Below are 27,411 nucleotides of genomic sequence, written 5' to 3'. Positions count from 1 at the left end.
CCTACTCGTGACAGGGCTGAACGAATCAGAAAGGGACCGATCCGATATCCACAGGTCATGATGAGTCCTGCCAGTCCAATGTCCTTGAGCGGGCATTAGGAAAGGCTGTCATCAGCAGGGATTAGAAGCGTTGGCCAAAAACTTGGTGTTGAAAAACCTTCTGAACATCCCGAACCAATGACGGCAACCTCCGTATGAAGAAACCTGGCAAAGTGTTGTGCTCTGAACTTTCAGGGCGCTCTTTACTAGTTTCCTACATACATGGAGTTTACTGCGATGACAGCAAGTATATTTAATTCTCATTAAGCACTTTGTTATGACAGTAGGGAAAACTGATGAACTTGTTTATATGCGATAACAGAAGCATTTGAAATCCATTAGACCTCCAAATTTAGATCTGAGGTACATGTAGAGACACTCGTTTCAGTCCATCCCAAGCCTGATTTTAACTGATGTAAACTTAGTCAATTTCAGGTACTTTTGAATTTATATGACCAATCCCAGAAAGCCAGTGCTGGTTTAAGTCAGTTGGCTTCCATATGCACATAAAACAATGCAACTCTGTTATGCTGACAAAGTCAGACGTGATGGGTAGATTGGGGAAGCTATTATTCACACCCCAGCATAGGAAATTGTGTGGGAGATTTTCTTCCCAGTGAAAGGCTGCAACTTGCAAAAATGAGCATCCAAAACAGAATTGCAGCAATGAGAGACCCAATGCAAATGTTTGAGACTTAAAATATTTTGGAAATAACTTTCATTGTTTTGCACTGCTCCATCATCCCCTTCACAGCCTCTGCACAGATGAGGACCTGTGAAATAGCACGCATTATGCAGCTCTTGGGAAGCCCACAGCCCATGTTCTAGACCAGATCACTCCAGAAGCATTTGAGTTAAGGTTCAAATCCATGTCCAAACATTAGAAGACCTGGAAAAAGTCTGAATTCCAGTACTGCTTCACAAGAAAGTTAAAACAACCTCTCCATAACAAGAAAGAGACAAACCGGCATTTTGGAAACCACAGACTAAAGACTTGGTAACTTTTTCTTCAGATGAGCCCTGTTTGAGGTACTGAGAGTCACCGTGGGATATTCCTAGTTAAGAGCTCCCAAATTAGCAAACACTTGCCCAGGGGAAACAGTATGAATATCTCATTTTATAGTGTGATTTCCAATGCATATTGTTTTGTTCTCCCCTGTCCTCAGGGCACAAGTATGAAGCCACTGCGCACACTGATCTCCCGAGAGCTTAGGCTATATTTAGTCAGCCAGACCTCTAGCTGATGTCAGTTTGAGCATCTTCTAGTCAACACACACCTATTGAGATGTGACCCACTATGCGTCACAATTATCCATGCTCCAAAACATCATCCGGTAAAATGTCACTTGTTCTTCCGAACAGCTGCAATTTTCCTAGGCCAGAACAGCTCTTGTAATCAGACATTTGCGGGATGCACACCATTCCTACTTGCTGCCTAACAGCTGTTATTCATAGTCTCAGGACTTTGGTCATTTACAAGAGACTCAAGGTCTCAGGTCAGCCGCCTTCTCTTCTCTCCTAAATGAAAGGAAGTTGTTCTGCAAAGGGCAATAGGCAGTGAGACTGTGTGTGAACACCTTGCAATTGTACAAAACACAAGGAAGCCGAGGCTGGCAGACCTGAAACAGCTTAGTTATGGTTCCTCACCCAATGCTCTGCTATAATCAGAGCAAAGAAATAACAGAAAAACCACCAAGATCCCAAGACTAATTGACTTTCTATGAAGTACTGGTTTTGTTTAAAAGACCAAGTCACACTCAGATCAATAGGTCTTATGAACAAAGCCCTTTACTCACAAACATGGCATGACAAGGGCTAGCTCAGCACATAGATCTACAACCTCAGAACAGCAATGTCTCTCTGCCCTAACCTTGGGGGTGGCTTCTTATCAGACGTCCATCTCTGACCCTCCTGCTAAAGCTCCTGAAAGTCATTATCTGCGTAGCTTTACACCTAAGCCCTCTAGATTTGAAAGCATGTGTCTGCCCCCTGCGTGAGCAAACAGAGCAGTTTCTATTCCTCACTCTGTATAGAGACCACAGTGCAGAAAGAGACTGAGAGAATTTAAATGACAAGCTTTCACTAGCAGCTGGCCATATAACTGACACAGCCCTTCTGGTTCCCTTCAGTCACCCTTCTGAAGAAGGGATGCCATAGAGATGGCAATGCACCAGCTGTGCACATCTGCAGTGCACATGCTTCACTTTCTTCACCTTTTGAATTATGCCTCTGAAAAAAACAGTGGAAATAATTCTGACCATAAGCAATCTCCCTTTTTCACTCCCTTCCTCTTCTCATTGCCTTTCATGGAGATTGACAATACACAGAAAAAGAGGTTATGGTTGTAGGTTGTGCCCATCCATAGTGGCCTAAACAGAATTACACAAGCATGACACACTGAAGCCTCTGCTTTGCCATTTTATCTTTAGAAGAAGCCAATGTTTTTAGACACTAACAGATAAATGATGGAATATTTTAAAATTTCCCACTCAAACATCCACTCTTACTGTAGCCATACCCTTCCCAGTCCTGTTTTTCCTCCACACCTTCCTCCCTCCTCTAAACACACACACTGGATTTGCCAACACTGGAGATGATAGTCACACTTCACAAGACCATGTAGGCATCGAAAGGCTGGATCAGTTGATGCAAGATGTTGAGATGGAAAGAAGGGAACACCATTAGAATCCAGAGTCCATGTAGCATCCTGCACTATGAACATGCAGGCACACAGAGGTATATATATGCATTTTAGGATTCTCACTAATTTCAGCCACGGGACAGAAATGAGAAGCAGCTGCCTGGCTTGTGGAGATGACAGCGAGAACACATGATCAGAATTAGCTCCACGATGGCAATGACAATCACTAGGACTTTCCTGTCCAGAAGAGCTGACTGCACATGACAGTCTTCTGCAGAGTGTAAATGACCCACATTAGTGTCCCTTCCAAATGTCTCCCTCCAGGAAAGCTCAGCCAGACACAATTCCAATCATGTGATCACAAACAGTCCCCACATTAAAAAGAGATGGAAAGTCAGCATTTTCATGTTCCAGCCATTCATGAACACAAGAGAAAAGTCAAGGTAAAAGACTTTGGGCTTTCTGCAGGTTTTTTTGGAAGCTAGCAGCTGAATTCAATTGCCTTTCAGGGCAAGCAGATAATGAGGAAATACTGGCATTTTAAAAGGTCTTTTTTTCACAGTGTAATTTTAAATGACAACAAAAACAGCCAAAACCTCCACAAAAACTTTCTCTACTTCCAGCCCACCCTCACATAAAATGTTGCACATCATCTCCCCAGTCTGCCCCTGACAGCACAGACAGAATTAGAATATGTACTGAGTAGATAGTAAGTTATTAACCTCTCACGATACTGTCTGGAACCAGAATTTGTTGAGGATATTGTATATCAAAGCTGAATACTGCTGCTAACTGAGTACAGTCTGATTCACAGCTTTAAACAAGTAGTTTTGTGTGGCTGGGACAGTAATTTGGAAGGATCTATAAGAGAAAATCATTCACATCTCGAGTCCAGGTGCATGTCTTTAGCTGTGGACAGTGTCTTACGCTTTGGAAGATGGTTGGACCCACATCTCTAAACTCTCTGCAAAGGTGTCTGTTATTGCCTCGATGTTTTACTGAACCACTCTGCTCAATGTGGAGATTAATTTCGTCAACTGTTAAAACCCATACACCTACCTGTGCTGTCCCCTTTTGACCCTGATGCTGTGAACATAGTTTTTCAGGGGTTAAGCTCTCACTCTTAGCTCACACTATCAGAGGCAACTATTTCTACATCTCTGTGTATGCCTTGGCAGACACACAAGAAAAATAGAAGAAAAAAATAAATGCAAATGAGCAAGCTCATGAATGGAAGCTGGTGACGAGGTATCAGATGTGGTCTCCCATCTCCGGTTTGCACCCACAGTGATCCTGCTGCCACTGAAGTTTTCCATTTCCCTCAACAGGGCTGGCTCAGGCAGGGCCACAGGACAGGCACGGTGCTTTGCCACACTCTCCTAACCAGCTGACAAAATCTACGCGGGCACAGTCCAGGCAGGTGACAAGTTTCACAAGTCGAAACAGGTTTACTCTCGGCTACTGGTAGCATCCCAAACGTCTGCCAGGGCTGGCTTCTCGTGATCTGCCTGCCAGTTTGGGATGACAGTCTCCTGACTTTTGAGCCCTGGTTGTGACCTTGGGTTGTAACCAGAGATGTGAAAACTGTGTTCATGTCCAAGATGACATGACGAACCGCAAGGTGCATTTGCAGACATGAAAACAGTGTAGCTCAGTAAAAGTGGCAGGAAGGTCTGGCTACTTTTGATTCTTTTCATTCTTTTAATCCTCCCCTAGCTCTTTGCACCACTGAGAAACACTGTATTGATTATGCTGACATTGACAGCAGAGCTGGAATTTTTTTTAATTTTTTTTTGCACATCTCAGATGAGAAAGTGGGTTATGATTCATCTCACACAATCTGAGTCAAAACGATTCCTAAAAAAACAATAAAGAAAAAAAAAAGCCAAATAGTTTTGATGTGTTTCCATCAGAAGAGAATAGGCTGAAGGAGAACACTCAGCAAATGAGACAGCCTCGTTTAATTCTTTTTTTTACCACATTTCACTCTCAGATAAAATCTGGCCTTTCCCCCCAACTAAACTTCAAATGACACTCAAAATACCCCCACAAAAGTTACCGGCAAGAGACAAACCACCATGTCAAAAAAGACAGCATGAGATGAATGCCACCAGAAGAAGAAAAAACAAATGCTACTCTGTGTCCCCCGCCCACCCCTGTGGAACAGCGATTGCTAGACTGGAAAGTAACAGATTACTATGGAGAATTACCGATTTTCCTAATAGCCTTGAACTATCTAAAGGCTGAAGTGTGATAGCATTAGTGAGTACATCATATTAACAGCAATTAAAATTACCAAGTGTGATTCTGGAGCGCTTTTTTTCCCCCTTTCTTATTTTCACAGCCACGTTATTAACCCTGGAAAATAGTGTTTGTGATCTAAATGCTGGGAACAGCCTTCAGACAGGTTGTGATTTCTCATCAGAGAAGAAGGCTCACGAGTCCATTTTGTTGATTTCCACATAAAATAAGGAGTGTGGCCACAGCTGTAAGGCACAAAACTTGAAGGAATTCTAGGCTCAATTCCCACTTTGCTACTGGTTCTCTGCATGACTCTGGGTGAGTCAACTAAACTCTGCCAGTCAGCCCCTCGTTTGTAAATTAAGGACAATAATAATTTCCTAGTCCTTGCCTCATTTTCAGTTTGGGAGCTCTGACGGATGCATACTGTTTCCTACTTCATGTTTAATTTGCACACAGTGCAGCAGCGTGACCACAGTCTTGCTAGCAGGCCCTAGATGTTACTGCACTACAGATAAGCCAAAAAATAACATGGAAACAACTGCAAATTTAGTGCAACCAGCTTCAAACAATAGGTGAGCTTTTTTTCAGTTTTAAAAAAGCAAAAAAAAAACCTAAACCCAAAAAACTTCATTTATGCCAGGTCATGTGCATAACTAACTCAAAACAAAGAGAAATCGAACTGTTTTCATGTCACTGGGACAAAGACTTGTCCAGGACTACACAGCTGGAAGTGTAGTTTCTAACACCAGCTCCAGAACTGACTGCTTGTATCTCTTGCCACAGCTTAGCCAAAAGTTACTACTAAAAAAAGGGAATGTCTTGAGGCTTAAAACACTCCAAAGCTCTATCTGAAGTGAAAATTATTTGTACAAAACTATAATCTAGAAAAACATTTTCACTCATTTATAGACACACATACATACACCCCCTCTTAAAATACTTGTGCACGATAATTTAGTGCTTATGAAATCCTGGATGGAAATTCCTGATTCCACTCATGTCTATCAAACAGATGTAACAGGAAGAGAGAGAGAACAAGCCTTTTCCATCCCACATGTATCTAGACTAACAGTCTGCCTCCAGCTCCTGGCATCCTCAAGGAGATTCCCAACCAAGGGTCCTCCAGATGCCACAATTTATGGGTTTTAGTGAGATGATGACGTATCCACAGAGAACCCCCCTGAGACCAGCCAACTCATTTCATGTGGGGCAGGAAACAGCCATAAGGTAGGTCACACTTTCGCTTCTTAATGACCTGAGCTAGTTACTGACTAATGACCTGCAGCCGAAGACCTGATGGCTCATTATCAATTCTTCAGACATTTCAGTCCATAGAGAGTTTACTTTGTGCATATAAGTTTATCATGAACAAGCTGGATTCTCTTTGAACTGCTTCTCAAATAAAGGTAGAAAGATTTACTTGTTTTCATGTAGGACTACTATGTTTTGGGGGTTTGGCGAGTAGCCTCATCATTGTCCAAAGTCTTTTCAGGAGACTGAGCTTTGCTATCAATTTGCACAGCTCCTAGCATACTAAGGGCCCTATCACAACATAAGAAATATCTACCACCCTCATGGATTTATTTTTTCCAATGGGCATGTTCATTTTTAAACATGCTGAAGAGTCCTGTAGAATACTGCTGTACTTTAGAAAGACACACCCCTGATACTTCATTATCACCTTCCACTCCTCTTAGAAGACAGCAGGAAACAATCAGCTTTCATTTACTGACTGTTGGGACAAACCTAATTCCACTCATGGCCGGAAACCCACATTTCTTTCACAGCACACAGGTGATCATGGAGATCCCTTTGCCAAAATGCTAGCTTGGCAATCTGTACTTATTCTCCATTAAATGACTTCTGCATCAAATCAGTTCTGTTTAAAAATAAAAATATGTCTAGGCTGACTCTCAGCAATTTAAGCTAAACCAGAGACTTAAAAACACGAAGGAAGTAATGCTGCTTGCTACCTGTTCCAACTGGCATTTTATCACCTACAGTAACAAAGAGTAATTTTGGTTTTGATGCCAGATCTAGATCACGTCTGTGAAGCAGTGCTCATTTCTCAAACAGACTGTGCTTCAGAAACACTCATGATGGAAAGTCTTGTCCGCTCTTGTGAGGATAAGAAGAGGAAAAAGGGAATGTGAGTCTCCAGCCTCCTGGATACCAGGTGCTCAGGCCTTAAAGGAGTGCAACCTTCCCTCATTCCTGACTACTTGATCTCCATTAAGAGATGTGCACTCAAGACTTTATAAGACTAAGATCACTGGCATAAAAAGATATAAGTTCTTAGCTTCACAAAACATTTTTCCCCACCATTACTGCAGAGTAGAACATGGATCACATCAATAGCAGGAAGAATCCATTTACACAGTCTTTCAAATACTGAACAGCAACTTAAACAGCTCTCAGCCTCTGCGTCCCTGTTTTCTCTTGCCTTTCTCATGGCTAGAGACAAATGCATGTAGACATGGTACATTTTGCTCTCCAGTCACTCACTGTCCTCTCTTTTTCTCTTCCCACTTTGGAACTGTGGGCCAAAATTTACTTTGTGGGTTGTGTTGAGACTATCCTTATAAATTTGCTCTCCAAACTCTACCTGCACTTGCTGTTCAAGGATGCTGGCAACCACAGGACTCTCTGAAAGAAAGCTAGACGGGGGTGGCAAGCACTGACAGAAGTGAGATTGAAGAAACAGGCTCTGAAAGCCATTTACCAGGGTAATTAAAGCCCCTGGGGAGCAGAGGGAGAGTGAGTCCCCTTGCAGCAGGCCACAAGAGGGCAGCTGGATGTTGATGGCACCACACTATGACCTCCCTGAGCCCAGGCTGCTCCCAGCCTTTGTAGCCTGTGCACAAATGCTGGAATATGGCTTGAACATAAAAAGTAATAACTTGAACTACAATGGCGAAAAGGGTCCCCATTATATATCTGTTCTTCCTGCTTTTGTGAGCGGTTACATAACAGAAAATGACTGTCGGCTCGTCAGTCATTGAAAATCTACCCTACTGTTTTCCGACGCAGATGTTGCTCAGATGAGGATGTACGCTATCCTGCACCAAAAACCCTGCCTTTAAACAAAAGGCATGATGACACATCACATTACATGGGAAAATTACGATATAATTATGTTCCTGTAATAATAATAAGCTGCATCTTTTAATGATAACCTTTTCAGAAGAGACCTAGGAATACAGGCAAGATACGACAACTTTCATTTTCTTTTTCTGGTGGTAATTCAGATGAAACTAAGAGGCTACCTGAGCCTCTTAGAGGCTACGGAAATGCCTGATGAAGACTGAAATGCAATGCAGAACACGTTCAGTTTAGAAACACTAGAACTATTCAGTGCACAGGGCCATGTCAAAGGAAACAAGGACACCATGAACTGAAGGAAGCTGCACCTGGACAACTTAGTGTGCCTCCTCATCTGAAGCTCTATGATTCTACCACACTTTCTCCCATATGTTACTTGGACTGCTACATGGTAACCTATTTTCTGCCTCTCAAGAAGTAAAATTAGGGAACACCTTCGACACCCTTTGGACACCAGGTCCTTGGTCCTAGTGAAGGATTTTTATCTTATGAATGGAAGCCTAATGGAGACGCAAAGACAGCGAGTGGAAAGGTTCACAGAGCCTTGACAGATTCAGTACTGGTGCCACTTACTGTTCTTTAGTCTTAACTGTGACACAGCATCTGAAAGAACCATTGAAGGTGAAGGCTTCTCTGTGGGGGGCACTCATACGACTGCTACTGTTAATCAGCTCCTGTCTGAAGGACTATGCAGATTAAGTGTCCTGCAAATAGAGTGAAGGGGGAAAATAAGGAGTTTGGAAAGATAAAATGATCTGCCACAGGTCTCACAGGAGGTCAGGATGAGAAGTAGAAAAGGAAGTCAAGCATCCTGCTTGTTGGCCTTGCTCCTCAGCCTAACTCTGCACCACCTCTCCCACTGTCAAAGTCAGGGCATACAGCAAATACACATAAGAAAACTACATATCCTGAATTATCAGCTCTCAGACAAATCAAGGTCCCTTTATTGCACAAACTGAGTATTTTCACCAGGACCATCTTAGTACCTCTCTTTTCCCCAGGTGCATCTGTACAGCACACTGGAACCACAAAAGGAAATTGCTACATTATCAAATACATAAAACTGGTGGTTCCTTTGGTAGGTCTGAGTACTTACAGTAAAATATCAGCAAAAGTTTCTTCCCATCAGAAAGAGAAACTCCTCTGCTGTGGGAAGTGACATAGCTGGGACATAATCTAGAAGGCAACAGGAGATGAGGGGCCCCGATGGCACTTTTCCAGTCTTAATCAGCACTGTCTGCATGGTGATAGAGACTAATAAGCTGCCAAAAGTAATTTCTTTCTATAAGACTTGAAATAGTGGTCCAGAACAGTTGCGTGTCCTTTGTGTGTGTGAATTTGGGGGTTTTTTAATGCAAAATCAAGGGCTTTAATTTCCTGTGGTGGCCAAGGAATAATTTTGATAGTTCCATCCTGATCTCCTGAAAATATCCATTTCTCCTCCCCTAACCTTACCCAGTTTCCACTCCACAAAGGTTTTTGGTTTTGTTTGTGTTTTTTTTTTCCCCAACACATCAGACATGCCTATCTACAATAGTAAATTTATCGACAGGGAGGGCTGTGACAGAGAGAAAACATCTCTACTGCACAGTGCATAACACATTTGGGAATTCTTTCTAATAAAAAGGGATTTGATTAAAGACAGCCAACTACCATAGATCAGCAACTGAATCAGCAGCAAAGGAAGAGTAGCTTAGACTTAAGAGACTTCAATTTGCTGATTTGCCAAGGACTTCCCTGGAGAAGTCACTCCATAATTCACTCCATAACATACAGGAGGGTAGGAGGGGACATACACCAAAGATCAGGGTGCTTACACTTAGTGTGGTAGTGTGGCCTTTCAACAAAACTAAGTTAGGCAGAAAAACCAACATGCATGTTTAACTCCTAAAAATTCACAGTGATTTTTTAATTATTATGTGTAGTGATGATATTTCCATGCTTAAGCACTGCCCTGACAATGGCAGTTAGAGGATTTCCCAGTGACTGGATCATGCTGCTGTGCTAGGTCTAGGCAACAAATAGCTGCAACCATGATCTTGCTGCTCCAAAGCAGGTCTCCAGTATGCTCCTTCTGGCTCTGACCATATGCCTGGGCTCCCCGGGGAACGCAGAGGGAACCACGCCGTGCTGCCAGCTGTGTGTGCTTGCATGAGCTATCACTGGCTACAACAGTTCCCCCAACTCTGAAACAACCTTCAGGAATTTCCACCTAGGGAAGCTGCAGAGAGGTGCAGTGAGCACAGACCTGATGGGGTTGCTGGCTGTCCTGCTCCTGAACGCAGCTCACTTTGTCTGCCAGCACTACCAGCTGGCATTTCCAGGGCAAAGAGACAATTTTAGTGGCTCTTACTTCTCCTCCCTCCCCAGGAACTTCCACTCGTCCCATGCTGACTCCAGAATCAAGATGGCTTGACCGAAAACCAGAGATACAGCAAGTGAAACTGCAGAAGGAAGATGGTTACAGAAAAGATCCCAGAGTGCTGACGGGCCAAGTAAAATGACCTTTCTCCAGCCTGACAGTTCAAATGTAATTATTCCAACAAATTATTTTCATGACTTAATATAACGCCTTGCAGCTTTCTAGCAAGGTTAATTAGATTCCTCAATTCAAAACCTATCTGCTCTTAACCAACTTTTAATATGCTGAAATCCAGTTTTCTAAATTCAAACTAATAAAAGTGATTAGCTGACAGCTATCTGGTATGCTACAATTACCATGGCATTTAGACCTCAGGCAGAAGATATTTAATGCAAATCAGAGTCAATGTCTCTGCCCATTTGTCCTTTTTCTGATTATTTGATCAATGTGCCATATGAATCTTGTACAATCCACACTACCACACTAAACAAATAAAGAACAAAGGCAGAGATATCGGATGAGACAGTTAACCAAAGCTGAAAGACTCTTTTTATTCCTCCCACACTTAATTTGTTCTTTCCACATGAGCATGACGTTACTGAAAAGCACTGGCTGACAGCTCAAGTAGATGGGTATTTAGCTCTGACATAGTCAGAATTAGTACAAAACTCCCGGCCTGCGCTATCATATCAAAAGGCCTCATCCACTGTGACTCCAGAGACCATCGTCCCCTAGGAGTAGCTCAGGCTGGAACAAACCTAGGAGCATGAGGGCAGCCCACCTCTTTCATTTTATCCAATCATAAAAAGCATTTGTGCTCCAGAACTGCTGGTTTTGTTTTTAAGTTCTTCTTACCAGGTACATCATTAGTTGTGGCTGTGTCTCCCAAATGGGGCACAGCATGCTTAGAGAGCTTAGGGGGAGTTCAGCCCAACTTCTTCTGCATATCAAGAATGGCAAGGCCAGACACCGCTTCAGAGATGACCTTCAGTGGCATAGACTCAGTGCAATTAGATCAATCGGGTGCAGCTTGTAATTAACCATTACCTGCCTGAGGTAGACTAGGGCTGTTGTTTGGTTTTCATCTTCCAGCTTGCATCGTGTGTGATTATTCCATCTTTGATCGTGCTACCACTTATATAAACAACACTGGCAAAATTTCTGAATGCTCTGGAGCCACCTTTCCATTTTCCTGTTGAATTAAGAGCGATTGGCATGGCACTGGTCTGACCCATCTGGTAGCCAAATGGATGACCTAACGCTGGGAGACTTTATGTTCCAACCCTTTGAGCTATGCATCCTTTTGGATGAAAAAACTTTGATGTATCACACTCTCAACCAGAGCAGAGCCATCTTAGTGATACAGTATTAGTCTGCAAAACCCAAGCATTTCAGCTTCACAAAGACAAGTGCGAAACAAAACTAAAGCTCCCACTTCAGGAAGCAATTTTCTGAGCTGTGAGGAAAAATAATCACTAGAACAGCTTATCAGGGTAGGTGGCTGACTCACCATTTCTTGAAGTCTTTAAGATAAGATTAGATTTTTTTTTTTTAAGTCATGATTCAATCATTTTTCTGGGAGAAACCGAGAGTAGGACATCAGGCAGTATGATGGTAAGGTGCTTTCTGACCTTGGAGCCTGTGAATTTCCAAGTTCTTTGTTCATCTGCCTACCTTCTTGGGCTATGAGGAGAAATGGGTGGGCTTTGGTCCATGAACCAGCTCCTGCCCCTCACAGTTCTGCATTAAGAAAATTATTCTAATCAAATCTCATGCTTCAGGACTTCAGCCATTTGCCTGAAGGGAGCAGGGAAAAAAGTTTCTCCCTCTTGCCCACCCATGCTAATGGCTAAATACATGCTATGTTTGTTCGGTTGTTGCTTCACTTCTAAAACATCAGAGAGTGAACACAAATGGATATGAGCAGAGATGACGTCAAATGCAGCAGCAGAGAAAATGCTCTCTGGTTATCCTCCCTTCAGTTAGTCATTCTTGCTCACACCTCAGATCTGTGCTAGTCATCAACTCTCATGACTATGAATGTTTATAGAGAAGACATTTCATCTGTGAGGGTGGAGACCATAGAAGGTGGAAGGTCCTGATGGAGAGTGGGGACTGATATCAACCCCATCTACAAGGGCAATGTTTGTTTGATGAGAAGAACATCTTGACCTCATGTAATCAGATCCTTGTCACTGCAAGAATGTTTGTTTGATGAGAAGAACATCTTGACCTTCTCATGTAATCAGATCCTTGTCACTGCAAGGTCACTGTTTATTAGTGAAACCTTGTTCCCACCTGCCTTCTGATTAAACCAAACCATGAAAGTTTCTTTAAGCTAGAAATGTTTTGGTCCAACCACAGTCTACACCAAATAGTCCTAGGGGGAAAACTAGATAAAGTTTTTAAGAAATGATGAAATAAAAGAAGATATAGAACACAAAATGAATGGCCTACCTCAGCCTTTAACTCTACAAACTAAAGTACCTTCTTTCCTAACAGAACTATCACCCAAGCCTGTAAGAAACTAAGGATACAAAAAACATGCATCAAATGTGCCCAAGGCTCTTGACTTTAATGCAGAGTTCAGAGCACATATCACCCATGTTTTACATAAAGGCAAGATACATATTTTACATCTATAGATGCCTGAGATAATTCCGCTCTATACCATTCCTTAAAAAGGAAATCATCCACTTTTTCCAGGCAAGGAAGATGACATGGTTATGAGCCAATCAGTTCACATTTGTCTTCCTCCTACTTGTTGGATCCAGTTCTGGGCCAACGGGTCCCCATGTAAAACCAACCTGATTGACTCAAAAGGGATTTCCTTTAAATCTATGCCAGCATACAGAAAATGAGAATCCATGCCTTGGGAGTAGAACACATTTACATTGCCAGGTTTTTTGCAGCTTCAATGAGAAGGGATGGGGCACATGGGCAAGACAGGGCATCACACCTGAATTCAGCCCGGTAGCCTAGAAGCTGGGGACAGGTGGTGTGAAAATGAACCAGCATGTAACCAGAAAGACTATAAACATACAGCAAGTGCACATGAGATTTATGCTGAAATTACAGAGGAATTCCTATGGATGATTACACTTCCAGCCCAAGCATGGAAGGCAAATCCATCAATATGAATGTCACTACATTAACAGTGCAGCTGTCAGGCCTCCCTGTTACCGAACCTGGTAAATATAGAAAGGGGTTACAGACACTTGTGATGTGGCACTGCTCACCGAAGTAGTCATCAGAGGGAGGATTCTCCATGTCATACAGCATTTTCTTGGTCAGATGTTCCAGCTCATCCTCAGGCCTGAAGGCAGGAGTGCTTGATGCAGGTCCAGAGCTTGGATACCCACTCTGGAAAAAAAAAGGACAAATAGTCTGTGATGTGGTATAAAAACATTCCCCTACAGTAAGAGGGTCTACTGGCTGTTCAGTGTTGAACTTAATTCTTTGCCTTATTTTTGCTTTTTTTATAACCCAAGGGATTCATGCAAGTAAACATCTCACTCAATGTAATGAAAATGGACTCCTAAAAACATCCAGTAAAGTGCTATATATCCTCCTAGAATGAGAATAATTCTGTGCCTCATAATTAGGTGTCTACTAGGTAGCACATAATAATAAATAAAGGAGAAAATTATTCCAAGGATAACTTCATACAAACATTTTCCAACACTGAAAAAGGCTTTGGAAGCATTTCAGTTTAGATTTGGCAAAAGCTTCCATCACTTAACAACACAATATAAAAGATGCTAGAACAATCATTCCTACAGTGGTGGAATATATGGACAAAGACAGATAATCCCGAGCTGCTAGTTATGTTCTCTTCTTGTTTGTTTTGACAAAAATCCTGCTGTTAACATTAGTGAGAGCAGGAGCTGGTCCACAGATTTTTAGTACAAGGGATACAACGGTTTTAATATGTGCTTAGAAACTGAGACCTCTTGGCCTTCATATGCTAACAGCTGGCATACAGTATTTGCAATCTGTCTCAGTGAGCCTTCTCCTTGGAAAAGAGCAGAAGTACAGGCATATTTTGAGAAGCACAAAAATAGTCTCATGCCTAGAAGTTTCTTAGAAGAAGCTAAGTTTGGTGTCCATAATGAGAAACTCGGTCATTTCAGGATTAAAAAATGCTGACACCAGCTTTCCTTGCGTGCACTGCTTTCTTGAAAGACTTGCATGCAAAGACTAACTTATTTATGAAATGCAGCATTTCAGTAAAGCAAGTCATTTCATTGATTAATTGCTGCCTTCAACAAGGATTGGACCTTAGATATGAAACTTATTAGCCCTAGTCTACAAGGATACATTTTTCCATGCTACATACCTACTGAAATGGGAAGAAAATGTAAAATCACTGGAGAAACAATACACTGGCCACTTCTACCTGGCTTACAGAGACTACATCTGACATGATGAATCTTTATTAAGCCAGTCATGTTCAACAGAGAACAGCAGCTTTAAAGCACTGCAAGAGAATTAACTACATGCTTTCACGCTTTTTTCTTTCAGGCAAGAAGGAGATTTGAAATGAGACATCAATCAATGCAGAGAAGGTCTCAGAACGGCGCTTAGCAATAATACTTCAATCATCCACTCCCAGAAATCAAGCGCTTGCATGTTCCTGACCTTGCCATGTTTATTTTTCTAGGGCCCATGCTAAGCTGTACACCATCACCCCCTCACTTGTTGACCTGATCGATCTCACAGGCACTGCACTCATGAGTGCAGCAGATGATTGCACTCCCTGGAAGAGCTGGATTTGATGTACACACACAATATGGAGGTTGTACTCACTGCCTGCCCACCAATTGCTAACAGAGTAGCCGCGGTGCACAAGAGACATGGGTGGCACGGTCCCCTTCAAGAAAGGGCACCTGGAATAAGCCCCAGGCTGGATGAATTTCCCTGAAGGGCTGGGCAAGGTCTGTTTGCTATACATTCAGCCTCCCTGACTGAGAACATTGATTGGAGCTACCATACATTCAGTTTTTCCCAGAGACGTTTTCTTTTTCGACTCAGGGATTTCTTCAGAGCAATTTTCAAGGATTTTGTGCATTTGTCCAGGATTTCTAGATGCCTAGCAGTTGTTCTGAGGAAGCTGTTGAACATCTGGAAATCTTGAACGTCCACACACAGCTCAGTAAACTCTACTGTACAGGTGCAATCATGGTGATGTGTTTGGGTTACCACAACTTATTTTTTCATATGGGGAGACAGACCTGTATGGCTTATATGGAGACAGGCCCATATTTTTTCATATGGGGAGACAGAACTTGCATTTGATTTCTAAGTCATGTAAGTGCCATCTCTGTGGTATGTATCATCTTGGTGGGGATAAGGCCACTCATATGACTAGGAGTTTCAGAGCCAGGTACTTGACTTAGCACATCCAGATCCCCTTAGCCAGTGCTTTGTAGCTGTTTTTAGAAGGCTAGTCGGCAACTATTTAATCAGAAATAATAAATAGCATAACCCTTAAAAAAAGGGTTTATTAATAAGCCAATTAAAGGTGCCAAATGTAAAGCATTTAATCTTGGAACAAGCTATTTTTTCCCTTTGCTCTCTTGTTCCTAAGAGCTGATCATGAATCTCGCCCGAACATATATTTTAACACAGCAAGTGCAGCCAAGGATTTATTAGCTTGAGAAATCAATCTGGCAACTGAGCCTCTTAAAATATTATTCCATCTATTGTACCTATTTCAGTTTCTATGCAGAAAGGAATGACCATTGCCACCCCTTCCCTAGATTTTGCACGGAGAAGACAGTATGGCATGAAGCTGACAATGGCCCCCATCCCTGTGTTTCCCCCATCAGCAATCACCAGTGCGGCAGGGATGTGTGGAAGCACCATGTTCCAGCCTTTCTGCTGAGCTCTGTCCACACATCTTCTGAAACGCTGCTTTTACCCTTGGGCCTTATAGTATAAATGGACCAAAAGAGAAGGCATGAGCTGTTGTCTGGTCACAGAAAAGGGAAGTGAGATGCACGGAGCTGAAGTGATTTGCCCATTATCACATGTGGGCTCTAAGGCAAAGACAAAACCTGCAGCCAGGCTGCTGTGAGCCGCACATCTTCAGCCGCACACACAGCCCCCCAGTGCCAGACTCAGCGTCAGACCTACACCAGCCACTCTCTGACCCTAAGCCACCACGTCTGCAGGCCACCACCTGCCAGGCTTCGGCAGGACAACCTGAGCAGGTGGTGTGTGAAACCTCTTCCTCTCTTCCACACTGGCTTCTCACATCTCCCAATCGGGGGTCCCGCTTGTGCCAACGAGCTTGGGTTGTGCCATTTAAAGACCAAAATCTGCAGATTTTCAGTTCTGTCTGACTTTGGTTTTGGAGGCCACGTTGCTTCATACACACAATAAATAGGTTGCTCTCGTATTTTATCTACATTGCACTTTTCCAACCAGGCAGATTTCTTATCCAGTACCCAATGTCAGCAAAAATAACAAATACCAACCACAATGTTATGAGATGCTTTAACTTATTTTGACTAAAATACTATGCTTTTTTGACCAACATTTAAGCAGTGCTAGGCACATCTTTTTCCTCCTCGCATGGCACATGCTGACTATGTGCCTCCAGGAAAATGCATTTCATGCATATGAACACGTTGTTGAGTTTGCTGGGACATGCACGCACACAAACATAGAGAGAAAAGTGTATCCTTAGTCCAATCTGAAATGCTTATTTCAGCAAAACAGTTTCCTTCCTCCTTCTTTGTTAGGTCAGGGTAAAAATATAACTCTGGCTTTCCTTACAAAACAGAGTTCTGTTGTTGTTTATTAAACTTCCTCTATTTTCTTCTGATCTGTACAATGATCATCTGTCTAGAAATCCAATTTGCTGTCTAATCTACCACAGCTATCTTCATCCATTCTCTTTCCTCCGTGATGGCCTCAATACACACAAATATATACTTCCTTAGCAAGACACTGCTCAAAGCTGGGGTCTGCGCCAAACTGCAACACGGTCTCCCAAATTCCCCGAGCACCACTCTGTCTGGCTAACCAAAGCAACATCAGGGATGATAAAATGATCCAGGAAAATGGAAAAGAATTTTGGTCAGCAAAAAGCTAGCAGGAGGGACCATGCTTTGGGAGCAGGAGTGCCTGAGACCAACTTTTGCTACTGCTATCAAACAAGGAGTAACCTCAGAGAACAGCATGATGATTGCAGTCACACATGCAGATGCAAATGCATTAATGAATAAACACTGCCCTGCATGCTTAGTCAATGGGATGTTTAGGAAAATGCCAGCATTCACAGGGTTAAATTCCATGGCAGAAAATATCTTCATGTTACAAACAAAAGGAAGTGAGTTAATCGCTTGTGCCACTCTCAGAGCACTGCAATAACATCTGGCTCATCTTCCTCGTCAAAGTTCAGTTCCTAAAAAGCCAGGTCAAAAGAAGCAGTTGTGTGGAATCACTGAATAATTATTTTGGTACATAAAGTTGATACTTGTTTCAGCACTTCTCTGGCACATGTTTTTCACTCCAGACCTCACTGGTAATCAGCTGTCTCTGAGGTAATGGCTGCCCAGAAAAGGTTGCTCTGCAGTTAGTGCGGTGCATTCGCCAACATGAACCTTCCCCATCTGCATATAAAATTTTACCCGAATGGGTAAAAACCACAGTGCAAAAATCTGCAAAACCATCTGAAGATGATGCTGCAATGAATACACCATCATTCAGAGTGCACTGTATGTGGTCATTTTTCTTGTCCATTTGCAAATGCTGTAGAAGCTGCTCCTCTCTGAGAAAATAACTTCAATTATGTGTTCCCAATTACAGAAACGTGGAAATTATCTTCTTTTCAGAAGGTAGAATTAGCCCAATTTGGAATTGAAAGGCAGCCAGAAACATCTTTCACTGATACTTACTTTCCCTTTCATTTTTTTCTTGTTCATCTGCATAAAGTTAGCACTTTCCTTTCACTTCACTCACCAAAACTGATCATCAGTTAAATAAACAGTTAAATAGCATCACAGCACATTTTTTATTCAATGGCCTGACAAAGACCATACTTTTTCATTTAAGTTATTGACTGTCCAAAACAATCACAAACTTTCAGACCAAAAAATCCAGCATGGTGCCACATCCCTCATGAGTCAAGCTCCCAAAGAAATATTAAGATTGCCTGCAGCTGTAATTCAGTTTATAATTAAGGCCAACTGATCTCTCTTACAGAGGAGATGCACTGGAAAAAAAATATTTTAATTCTTGATTTATTCTCCCAGTGAAAAGTTACAGCTGCCAGAGTTACATACAGATTCCTGAAAAGACAATTCTGCCTAGATTCCCTGTGGCACGCATGTTCCTGGGTCTACTCCTCACTGGAGAATAATTCATCAAGATCCTTTGAAGAAGCTGCCCTGCACGAGGAGGTACCCACTGACCACCAGTGCCCTCCCGCTCACCCCAGCAGCCCGAAATCACAAGTCTTTGGGCAGGCAGGAGTGAGGTCTCCTCTAGGATATGCCGGAGTGGGACAAGCCACCGGTTCCCTCACTGCCCACCTGCCCTGCCATCGCTTCCCGCAGCAAACCAGCAATCCAGAATGGGCAGTTCTGGCAGCAGAGCCCTCATTTGTTAAACACTGGCCTGCTTTGAACTAGGACAGTTTTGTAACTACTTCAAAGCTCTACAAGATATCTTTCTTTATTTTTAAACTTCATTATTGTAACCGTATCCTCACTTAGCTACCCATGCACATTCCCAGTCCTATTCTATTCCTGCTAAGCTCTTACTTTCAACAATCTCTTGTGACAGTAAGTTACACAGAATTTAAGCAATAATAATAATTAAAATATTTTTCTCCTTTTCAACTTCACAGCCTGCAATTTTGCCCAAATATCTTTTTCTTACACTGTGAAACTGAGATGCAGACACGTGGAAGAGCAGGTATCTTGTCAGATAGTTTTAAAAGGAAGACAACAGAGCCAGAATGCAAAAACATTAAATAGCTGAGAAGTTCCCAGGACTTCTGAAAATCAGGCTGCTCATACAGATGCCTGTTTTTGGCTCTCTGGAGCCCAGCTTTCAGCTTATAGTAATGAAAACAAAATCTTGGTCTCGGTGTATTGATACTAAAGTCAACAGGATCACTACACATGCACCCTAATTACTCTCTAAAATGGGTTTAACAATAGTTCTCTCTTAACTAAACATGGCCTGCAAAGCTCTCAAAGCTTCTGCGATGTAAGTGACTACACAGTAACAGTGTTTTATTAATCAAGCACAGAAATAAATGAGCATGACTGCTTTGTCCTCTAATTGCTTGTATTCTATTATATGCAAACAGACTAAATAGCTTTTCTTGCTATTCTTCACATTCTCACTAAAGTTTTGAATCTGGAAGGGCTGGTTATTTTTGCTAGGTGTTATAAAAGTTGGATCATCTGTAAATGCCACTATCTGCTGCTTGTTTCTGCACTGAGCATGACTGTGTTAAATGACAGTTTCCACTTATGGAGAACTGTTGTTTCTGCTGGACACTGTGGTTTGTTGATATATTCAGGGTTAAGAGTAGATGAGCTAGATTTTTATGGAGCAACACCGACCTCTTTTCATTAGAAAAAGAAAACCAAACAGATCTCCAAGTAATAAATTTTTTACATGTTATCTCAGGAAACATTGGATTAAACTGTATTTCAAATAAGAATACCTATAAAATACTACATTTTAATGTCCCCTTAGTGCTTATATGTATATAAAGAAACAAGTGCAGCAGTGCCTGATCTTGCCTGGGGCCTCTTGGCCCTATCATTACACATATATGCTTTACTTGTCAAGGCTTATCTCATATGAAAAGGGGAGCAGGCTGTTCTGTTTTGTATTTTCCTATTAACCTCACTTACTTTGGTAACAGACTTTTTAGGCACTTTTTTAAAAAGCCTGGAACTCAAGGCACAAGCTGGATGGCACCAGAGACAGACAATGAGGCTTCACCATTCTACCAATATACAGATAAAGAGATTGCATCATTTTAGCCCTATGTTTTGGCTGGAAGAGCTTGGTCTGCTTCATAAAATTACATCAGGAGGTCCTACACTTACTTGTCTATTTGTTTCATGACTGACAGCTTTATTCTGCTCTAAGCCACTTTCCTTTCCACATCTATCTGGGCTCAGAGTCAAGCACTCTCTTACTCCCATGTACCATCAGCAGCAGTAAAAACTCTATAGGCTGCTTATTAGTACTCCTCCTCTTTATGTCATAACACCATAGGCTTCCAGGGCTGCCTTCAAAGCGTTAATTAATTAAGAATTATATTTACTGCTATTAGCAGGTCAAAAGCTGCATTTCAGAATAGGAGCCATAAGCATCCATAGGAGATGACAGTCTCCAAGCCCTAGTCCTGTAGGGAAGTGCTGTAGATGGGTTTGAATCCGCTTCTTGTCATCTTGGCTGTACATCTGCCACCTAGGGCTTCTTGCCTGGGGAGATGATGAGCTTCAGGACCTGTACAGAGCTCCCTTGTGTAAAACCAAGGTAGCATTACTGAAAGACACAGAGCTGTGGGGGACCCTGGTCACAACGAGTGGCACTCCAAAGCGCGTCTCATGGTCTTCCTACCAACGAAGCCACATTCCCAAGCTTCCCACACCAAGCACTGGGGCACACCTAATAAAGATGGGAATGCTCCAAAATTCATACTGATGAAAAGAGATGTGTTTGCTCACATAGTACACAACTAGCCCAGGCAATTCATTGCCATAATACAACCACTGAAAAAAGTACTCTCCTTCAGCAGTCCTAAAACACAAGGAAATATCCGAGCTTTGTTCTTTTTTAACTTTTTCTTTTGCAAAACACTTCACAAAGGTAGAGCTCAATCATTTTCACAGACGAAAAATGGCACTGCACAAGGGGCTTACACACACACACAGCTCTAGTGCAGTGCCTTCTCTGGTGGACCAGAGCGAGGAGGGAGCTCACCGCCACTCACCGCGCGATGCTGGGGGCTGGACTGGGTGTTTGTGTGACGAGCACCACCTGCCCTGCGGTTCAGGTTCGCTGCTTATTGAAAAAATAGGCTGTCCCAGCTGCAGTGCCTTATCAGGTAACAAAACCAGAAGAGCTGGGGCATCACTTGTTTCAAAAGAAAAATAAATCTCACAATTTTAATGGTACTAATTTTGCATGTGAAACTTGCATTCATACTGTATTAACAGTTTAAATATAGCATTCTTGCCAGATGCCTGAATATGCTAGAAAAGATACTTAAAATATGCAAATTAGGTTTCTGTTTTAACACACAAAGAAACTTAAAATCACATCACTTTCCATCACCAAGACAGGTTTCAATTTAAACTTTTTTCATGTGAAAACTATAACAGCAAACAAATGGTTAACCAAATGTGTTTAAGCCACTATCTGTAGTCTCACTTTTAGTCAACGGTGACATGGGCCATTACACTTCCCAAGACATCAGTGACTTAAATGAAGACTACATATTTTGCTTAACATTAAAAGATTTTATATATAAATTACAGTAAAAAAAAAAGGTTCTCAGACTGGAGTGGGTGCTTGGTTCAGCATCCATAGCGTTGGAGGGCAGGATTCCCAAATTTTGTCCTCAGTAACATTCTTAGTCAGTCTGATCCTGCACCCTGCTGTTATAAATGGTGTTCATAATGCTTGGCTATCTCAAGAGAGTTTGAGAGTCTCAATGAACTCTTGATTACACAATGCTTTGAGATCCTTGAATGAAAGATGCTGAATGAGTAGAAATTATGACTATTATTAATTATTTTTGGTAGCCAAAGTTGTGCCTCCTTCCACTCACATGTGCCTACATTTTGCCTTTTAAGATTATAACATCTTCAAAACAAACACTGGTCTCTCAATACGCCCTTCAGTGATCCTGTTGTATAAATAAAAGTGGTAAGAATAATATTAGCAAAAACAATAGTGTGGCAAAAGCAAATCGCATTCCCGCTGGACTCAGAAATTTCTTCCTTATCTCGGAACTGGAAGACTTTTCCATTTTACTCATGTTTTGATCCCAGAATCATCTGCTCTCTTTTCATCATGTGTAGCTGCTTTTGCTTTAAGAGCTTTGCTGTTATTATTTTAGCTTTGCACAGGCCATGTTTCTTGAAGTGGTTACTGGAGGGTCCCAACCCCTTTTAACAAAATGAGTACAAGTTCCTCTGGAAAGCGGATGGGGAGCTCCGAACACGTCAGAGGGTGTAAGTGCTGAGTATGATCCTTTATTTGACTTTCAGTCTCTCAGGTGACTGAGTCAGGGCAAAGAAGGCAGAAACTTAACAAACAGTCCAGACATCTGGATTCTGTCCAGGCCATCTACTGTGCTTGACCCTCAGCTGAGGTGTGCTTCAAGGATGACAAAATAATATTCAAAATTATACCTTTTCTAGTGATGCAAGAGAAAAGAGAATTTGCAAAAAATAATGAGAAGATTGTTACTCTTCAGAGTCAGAGAGGGAGCTCATTTGCTTGCACCTCAAGGACTTGAAGGGAAAGATTGTAGGGAAGAGTATTAAAAGGGTACTGACACAGCTCAAGACAATAAGCAAGCAGTAAAGATCAGAGTTCATCCTCTAATTTCTGCCTGAGTTAGAGCGTCTCTGTATTTTATATCATCTATATGGATAGTTTTGTTGCTCAATTGCTTTATACACCTTTAAGAGACTGAAGCTTTACTGCATTTAAACCAATTAATTCCCCTCATGAAGAGCCCTCTGCAGGTATCTCTAGGTCACCTGAATCCCAGCTCAGCCATCTAACATCATGTCAAGCACCACTTGCAAAGATGTGTTATTTAATTCATGAGGAGCAATCGCCTGGACTGTCAGTGTTGAGGCCCACAGCAGCTCACATGTACCACTTCTACCAGGAAGCCCTGGACTCTGTTACCCCCAGCCCAAGCAAGAACAATGGCCTCTTCACAGAATTATCAGTCTGAAGTTAATCACAATGACTGGTGATTAAAAACTTAAAGATCCCTCTCAAGTTTTGTGAAATTGAGGTGTCCACCAAAAGTGGGTAGTCTGCTTGCAGACCTAATGCTACTTGTCTGCATTCAAGTCTGGGAAAGTGTTTGGCAGCAAGCTCGCGGTGCAGCCCACATCCACAAGGCATCAGCTGTACTTACAGGTGCTACTGTGATACTGAGCACTATCAGGCAGAGGATACGATACACTGGCAGTAAGGAAAAAGGTGGTGAAATTAAACAGTGCCATCAGGAGCAGAGAGAGTCATAGATAAGAAAAGAAGGAGGAGAGAACAAAGTGTTGCAGCCTCCAGTGAACGTCATCTTGATAGCCTAAGCACTGCTGCTTTAGAAGAGACTTTTACATGTTTCACTATCAATTACCTCAGGATAATCAGAAATAATATTTTCAGAACAAAGCAGTGCCAAATTCTATACTGCACTTGGGGGGAAAAGGCCAGGGTAAATGCTCGTCATCTAGATTATCATTTATTTCACCCAATGTACTTATGAAAATGATCTCTCATTTGGCTCACAGCAGTAGAAATTTCTCAACAAAGTCATAATTCTCCTCTAATACAGTCCAGGGCAGTTAAGTATTACTCAGATAAAAGCTCCAAGTCTCCCTTGAAACACTGTCCCTGCTCAGGAATTTCCCACAGTCAGAGGGAAATGGGAGCTGAGAAAAGGGCAGTAAGAGACGAGGAATGATTTTTCTTTCAGAGAGAATCTCAGGCTGAGGACCCAGCATGTCCTACCTGGTGGACAAATCGTATGGGCTATTGAAAAATGCTGCAGGAAGTTTCACTGTGGCTATTCAACATTCAAAGGGTCACAACCTTCTCCTTTCAACCTGCTCGAACAGGAGTTAAGATCTAGTTAGCTGTGCTACTCATGGCTGTTGCAGATGCTACTCATCCTGCCTGCAGAGACGGAAGGAGATGGCCCTTGGAGGAGAAGAGCCACAGGAGCAGAGAGGTCAAGGTCAGAGCTGGAACGAGGGTGGGGAAAGAGCCAAGGGAAAGAGCAAACTAGCCTTTTCCAGCACAAACATAACAATTTAAAAAGGCAGATCTACAAAGGCAAGAGAGAAGCGCTAGCAAGAAGAGGAAGAGGGGAAGACCAGTCAGAAGGCAGTGTGCAGCAGGGGATTTGAGACAGACCCCAGCATCAGAGGAGAGGATGGGATGAGGCCAAGAGAAAAGAGAAGAAAGTGCAACCTGGCTAGTAGCCTCCAGAGCTGGCAAGAGCCCACACAGAGCAGGCTGTGTGCACCCACTGCATGAAGGAGAGTGGCTTAGGGAACAAAGGAGATGGATGAAACAGAAGGATAGACTAACAGCATCCTCAGAGCGGGGAGCATGCAGGAAAGCAAGATCAAATAAGAGGTGTCAACATCAGCTGATTTTACTGAATCAGCTCCCTTGTACTAGAACTATCCAATGTTAACCAAAACCCACCCAGTTTCAGACTGTGGGATTGGTCAGATGCTTCCAGACACATGTGCATGTGTGTTTTCACATGGGCACCAGGGAGGGTGGGCACCCAGAGCAGAGCACTGCACCCTGTTTCACTTGATTCCCACATGGAAGGGTTATATGGGGTTCAAAAGTCACATGCTCCTCTCTCCGCTTGCCCTGCTGCATCTAGTGCAAGATCCCATGTCCATCGCAGGCACACTCTCCAGCCAAATGGAACACTACTTTGGGGTCATGATGTTCCAGATGGTAAGTACATAGGCACTTGTGTTATGGGGATTGTGCGTGCACTGCAGAAGTACCTATGGTCTCCAACCCAGATCAGGTTAGGAGTAAAGAGCAAGGAGAAGAAATTCCCTGCTCAGCACTGGAGCTAGAAGAGGATGGGGGGCTCCATGGATCCAGAGCCATTCTACTGCTTTCCCTTGTCCTTTGCTTTGCCATTGGTGTCTTAAAAAGACCCAATATCCTGGCAGCCAAACCAGGCTATGCACTAAGGAAGGGAATCTGAATTTCCCCAGCTGCGCCCTCAGGCTGGCAGCAGCCACTGCACTGACATACAGACCTAATGATCTGCACTGTTCAAGGCAGCAAATGCTTGAAGGAACTCACCCTGCTCAGAAGGCCACGCTCGAGCTGTATTTCTGTGCTGTCTTTTGTGTGAGGCTGGGGCTGACTTTGAGGGGGTCAGGAAGAGCCTGATGGCTCAATAAATAAGAGTCACTTGCGAGAGTTAGCAGAACTGACAGCTCAACAAGATCCATGTTTAGCTGTCAAAACATTCCTCCATGTAACAGAGATGCAGCTAAGAAGGCTGTCCACATACCTCCTGGGCGAGAGACTAACTTATCTCGCTAATTGGTCAAGCAGTCCTTCGTGGCGAATGGAGCAAACCGAAAGAGGCGGTGGCATGTGCAATTATTGCTGAGAAAGCTAAGGGCTGTGGCAGGACATAACATTGTGCCTGGACCACTTTGTTGTATTAAAAAGATCACTTTGTCTGTAAAACGTTTTTGTGTCCTGTTCAACCACAACAACAACTGCAGAGCCCTTTTGTTTTTTAATGATTAAGCAGCTCGCAGGTTGACTGAGCAAAGGCTGAAGGGGAAAAACAAAGAGGTATATATATAATTCTGCTTGCAGAATTTACTTGAAAAGGATGGGCTAGACATTCAGGTGGTGCGAATCAGAGTCGCTCCACGGAACTCACTGATTTACACAGCAGCGGAGGATCTAGCTCAGCATGCCAAAGCGAGCAATGTACTCAGGTGTACATCGGCTGGTCGAGAGGCACTATTTGAGTCAACAAGGCGGTCCAAGCCTGGCCCAGACTAACTGCAGCCCCCTGTGCCCTCAGCTGCATTTGTCTTTCACAGGAACTTAAGACACAGGAAGAAAACCAGCTCCCAGGCTGCTAGATCAAGAGCAAATACTGCAGACAAAGACCCCAGTCTCTGGGGATACTGGTGACTGAAACCTGCTTCCTTGCAGGTGACACTCTAGGGCTTACTTAGTTAAAGTCCCTGTCCCCAACTACGGGGCCCCTCTCAGTCTGGTTTTCATGGATTCCTGCTACCACCTCTCAGCTCAGATTAACCCATTTTTCAAGCCTCCTCTCTCCTTGCTCCTTTTGAGAAGCTGGCTTCCTCTTGGAGAGGACCTCCTCCACATCCCTTCTCACCTATGCTTACTCCTAAGAGTCAAGCAAATTTCAAAAGTATACTTAGAAAAAAGTTGTGAATGTCAAACACTTTCCAGACTCCTTCCTCTTCTTTCCCTCAAAACTATGTATTCTGCTCTCCATGCTCCCTTTCTGCCCCCCTGCACTAGCTTTACACTATTAAATAGGGGGCTCAGGGCCCCTCCCTGTGTAGGACACACATCTGCAAATCACTCACACACTTTAGAGGGTTTGCAAAGTGGAGGAGAAAAAACAGTGAGGTCAGTAAAATGCTGGAAGAGATTGCCTAGGGAGAGTCTGTGATTTCCATCACTGAGGCTTTTCAGAGTAGGAACAAACAAATATTTGTGAAGAATGGCTTAGGCAGACTTGATGCTGTCTCTGAGCAGCAGACAGATCTTCAAGTCTGTTCCAGCCTGATTGTTTATGCTTCTGTGATTGTGATAGCAGTTGTGACATATACTGCAACAGAGTTGAGCAAAGCCAGCTGAAGGCCCTATGGATCATCTTCAGGGCTGAAGCTACCTACAGGAAAGGAAGCTCATGTGTAGTATTAAGTTACTTTATGGTTTTGTTCCAGCCACTAAATCAAAGAAACTTTTTTTCTGAAATAAGTATGACAAAGAAGCTGGGTCCTAAACAGGCACAGTGACTGCCCTTTTACCACCCCCGAGATGCTGTATCTCCAGCTTAGACTTCAGGTGCGTGAGGCAGGTCACATTCAGAGCATCCACTGTATGGGCTGTAAATATTTGTGTTAGACAAATAGAGGACTTCTTTTGTCCTGGTCCACAGGAATGTCCATCTGGCACTTAGTATTGAATCCCCATTAAAACCTCCCAGAAGCCAGACAGTATGCAGTGAGTCTGGCCAGGAGCA

General features: G+C 42.8%; 1 protein-coding gene across 1 annotated transcript in view; it reads right to left on the bottom strand.

Annotated features, from left to right (window-relative positions):
* LOC104526801 (lipoma-preferred partner homolog) overlaps positions 1-27,411 on the bottom strand; it is a gene marked incomplete at its 5' end in the record, with an annotated part of 118,289 nt that overhangs the window by 58,066 nt on the left and 32,812 nt on the right. Inside the window, one exon of the mRNA XM_010170354.1 lies at positions 13,628-13,751. Within this exon, the coding sequence (XP_010168656.1) occupies positions 13,628-13,751 (124 nt within the window). The remainder of the gene's footprint in view (positions 1-13,627; positions 13,752-27,411) is intronic.

Source organism: Antrostomus carolinensis, unplaced genomic scaffold, assembly GCF_000700745.2.
Source record: "Antrostomus carolinensis isolate BGI_N321 unplaced genomic scaffold, ASM70074v2 scaffold19956, whole genome shotgun sequence".
NCBI lineage: Eukaryota > Metazoa > Chordata > Aves > Caprimulgiformes > Caprimulgidae > Antrostomus > Antrostomus carolinensis.
The sequence above is the reverse complement of the archived record's forward strand: the minus strand, read 5'-3'. Positions and strand labels throughout refer to the sequence as shown.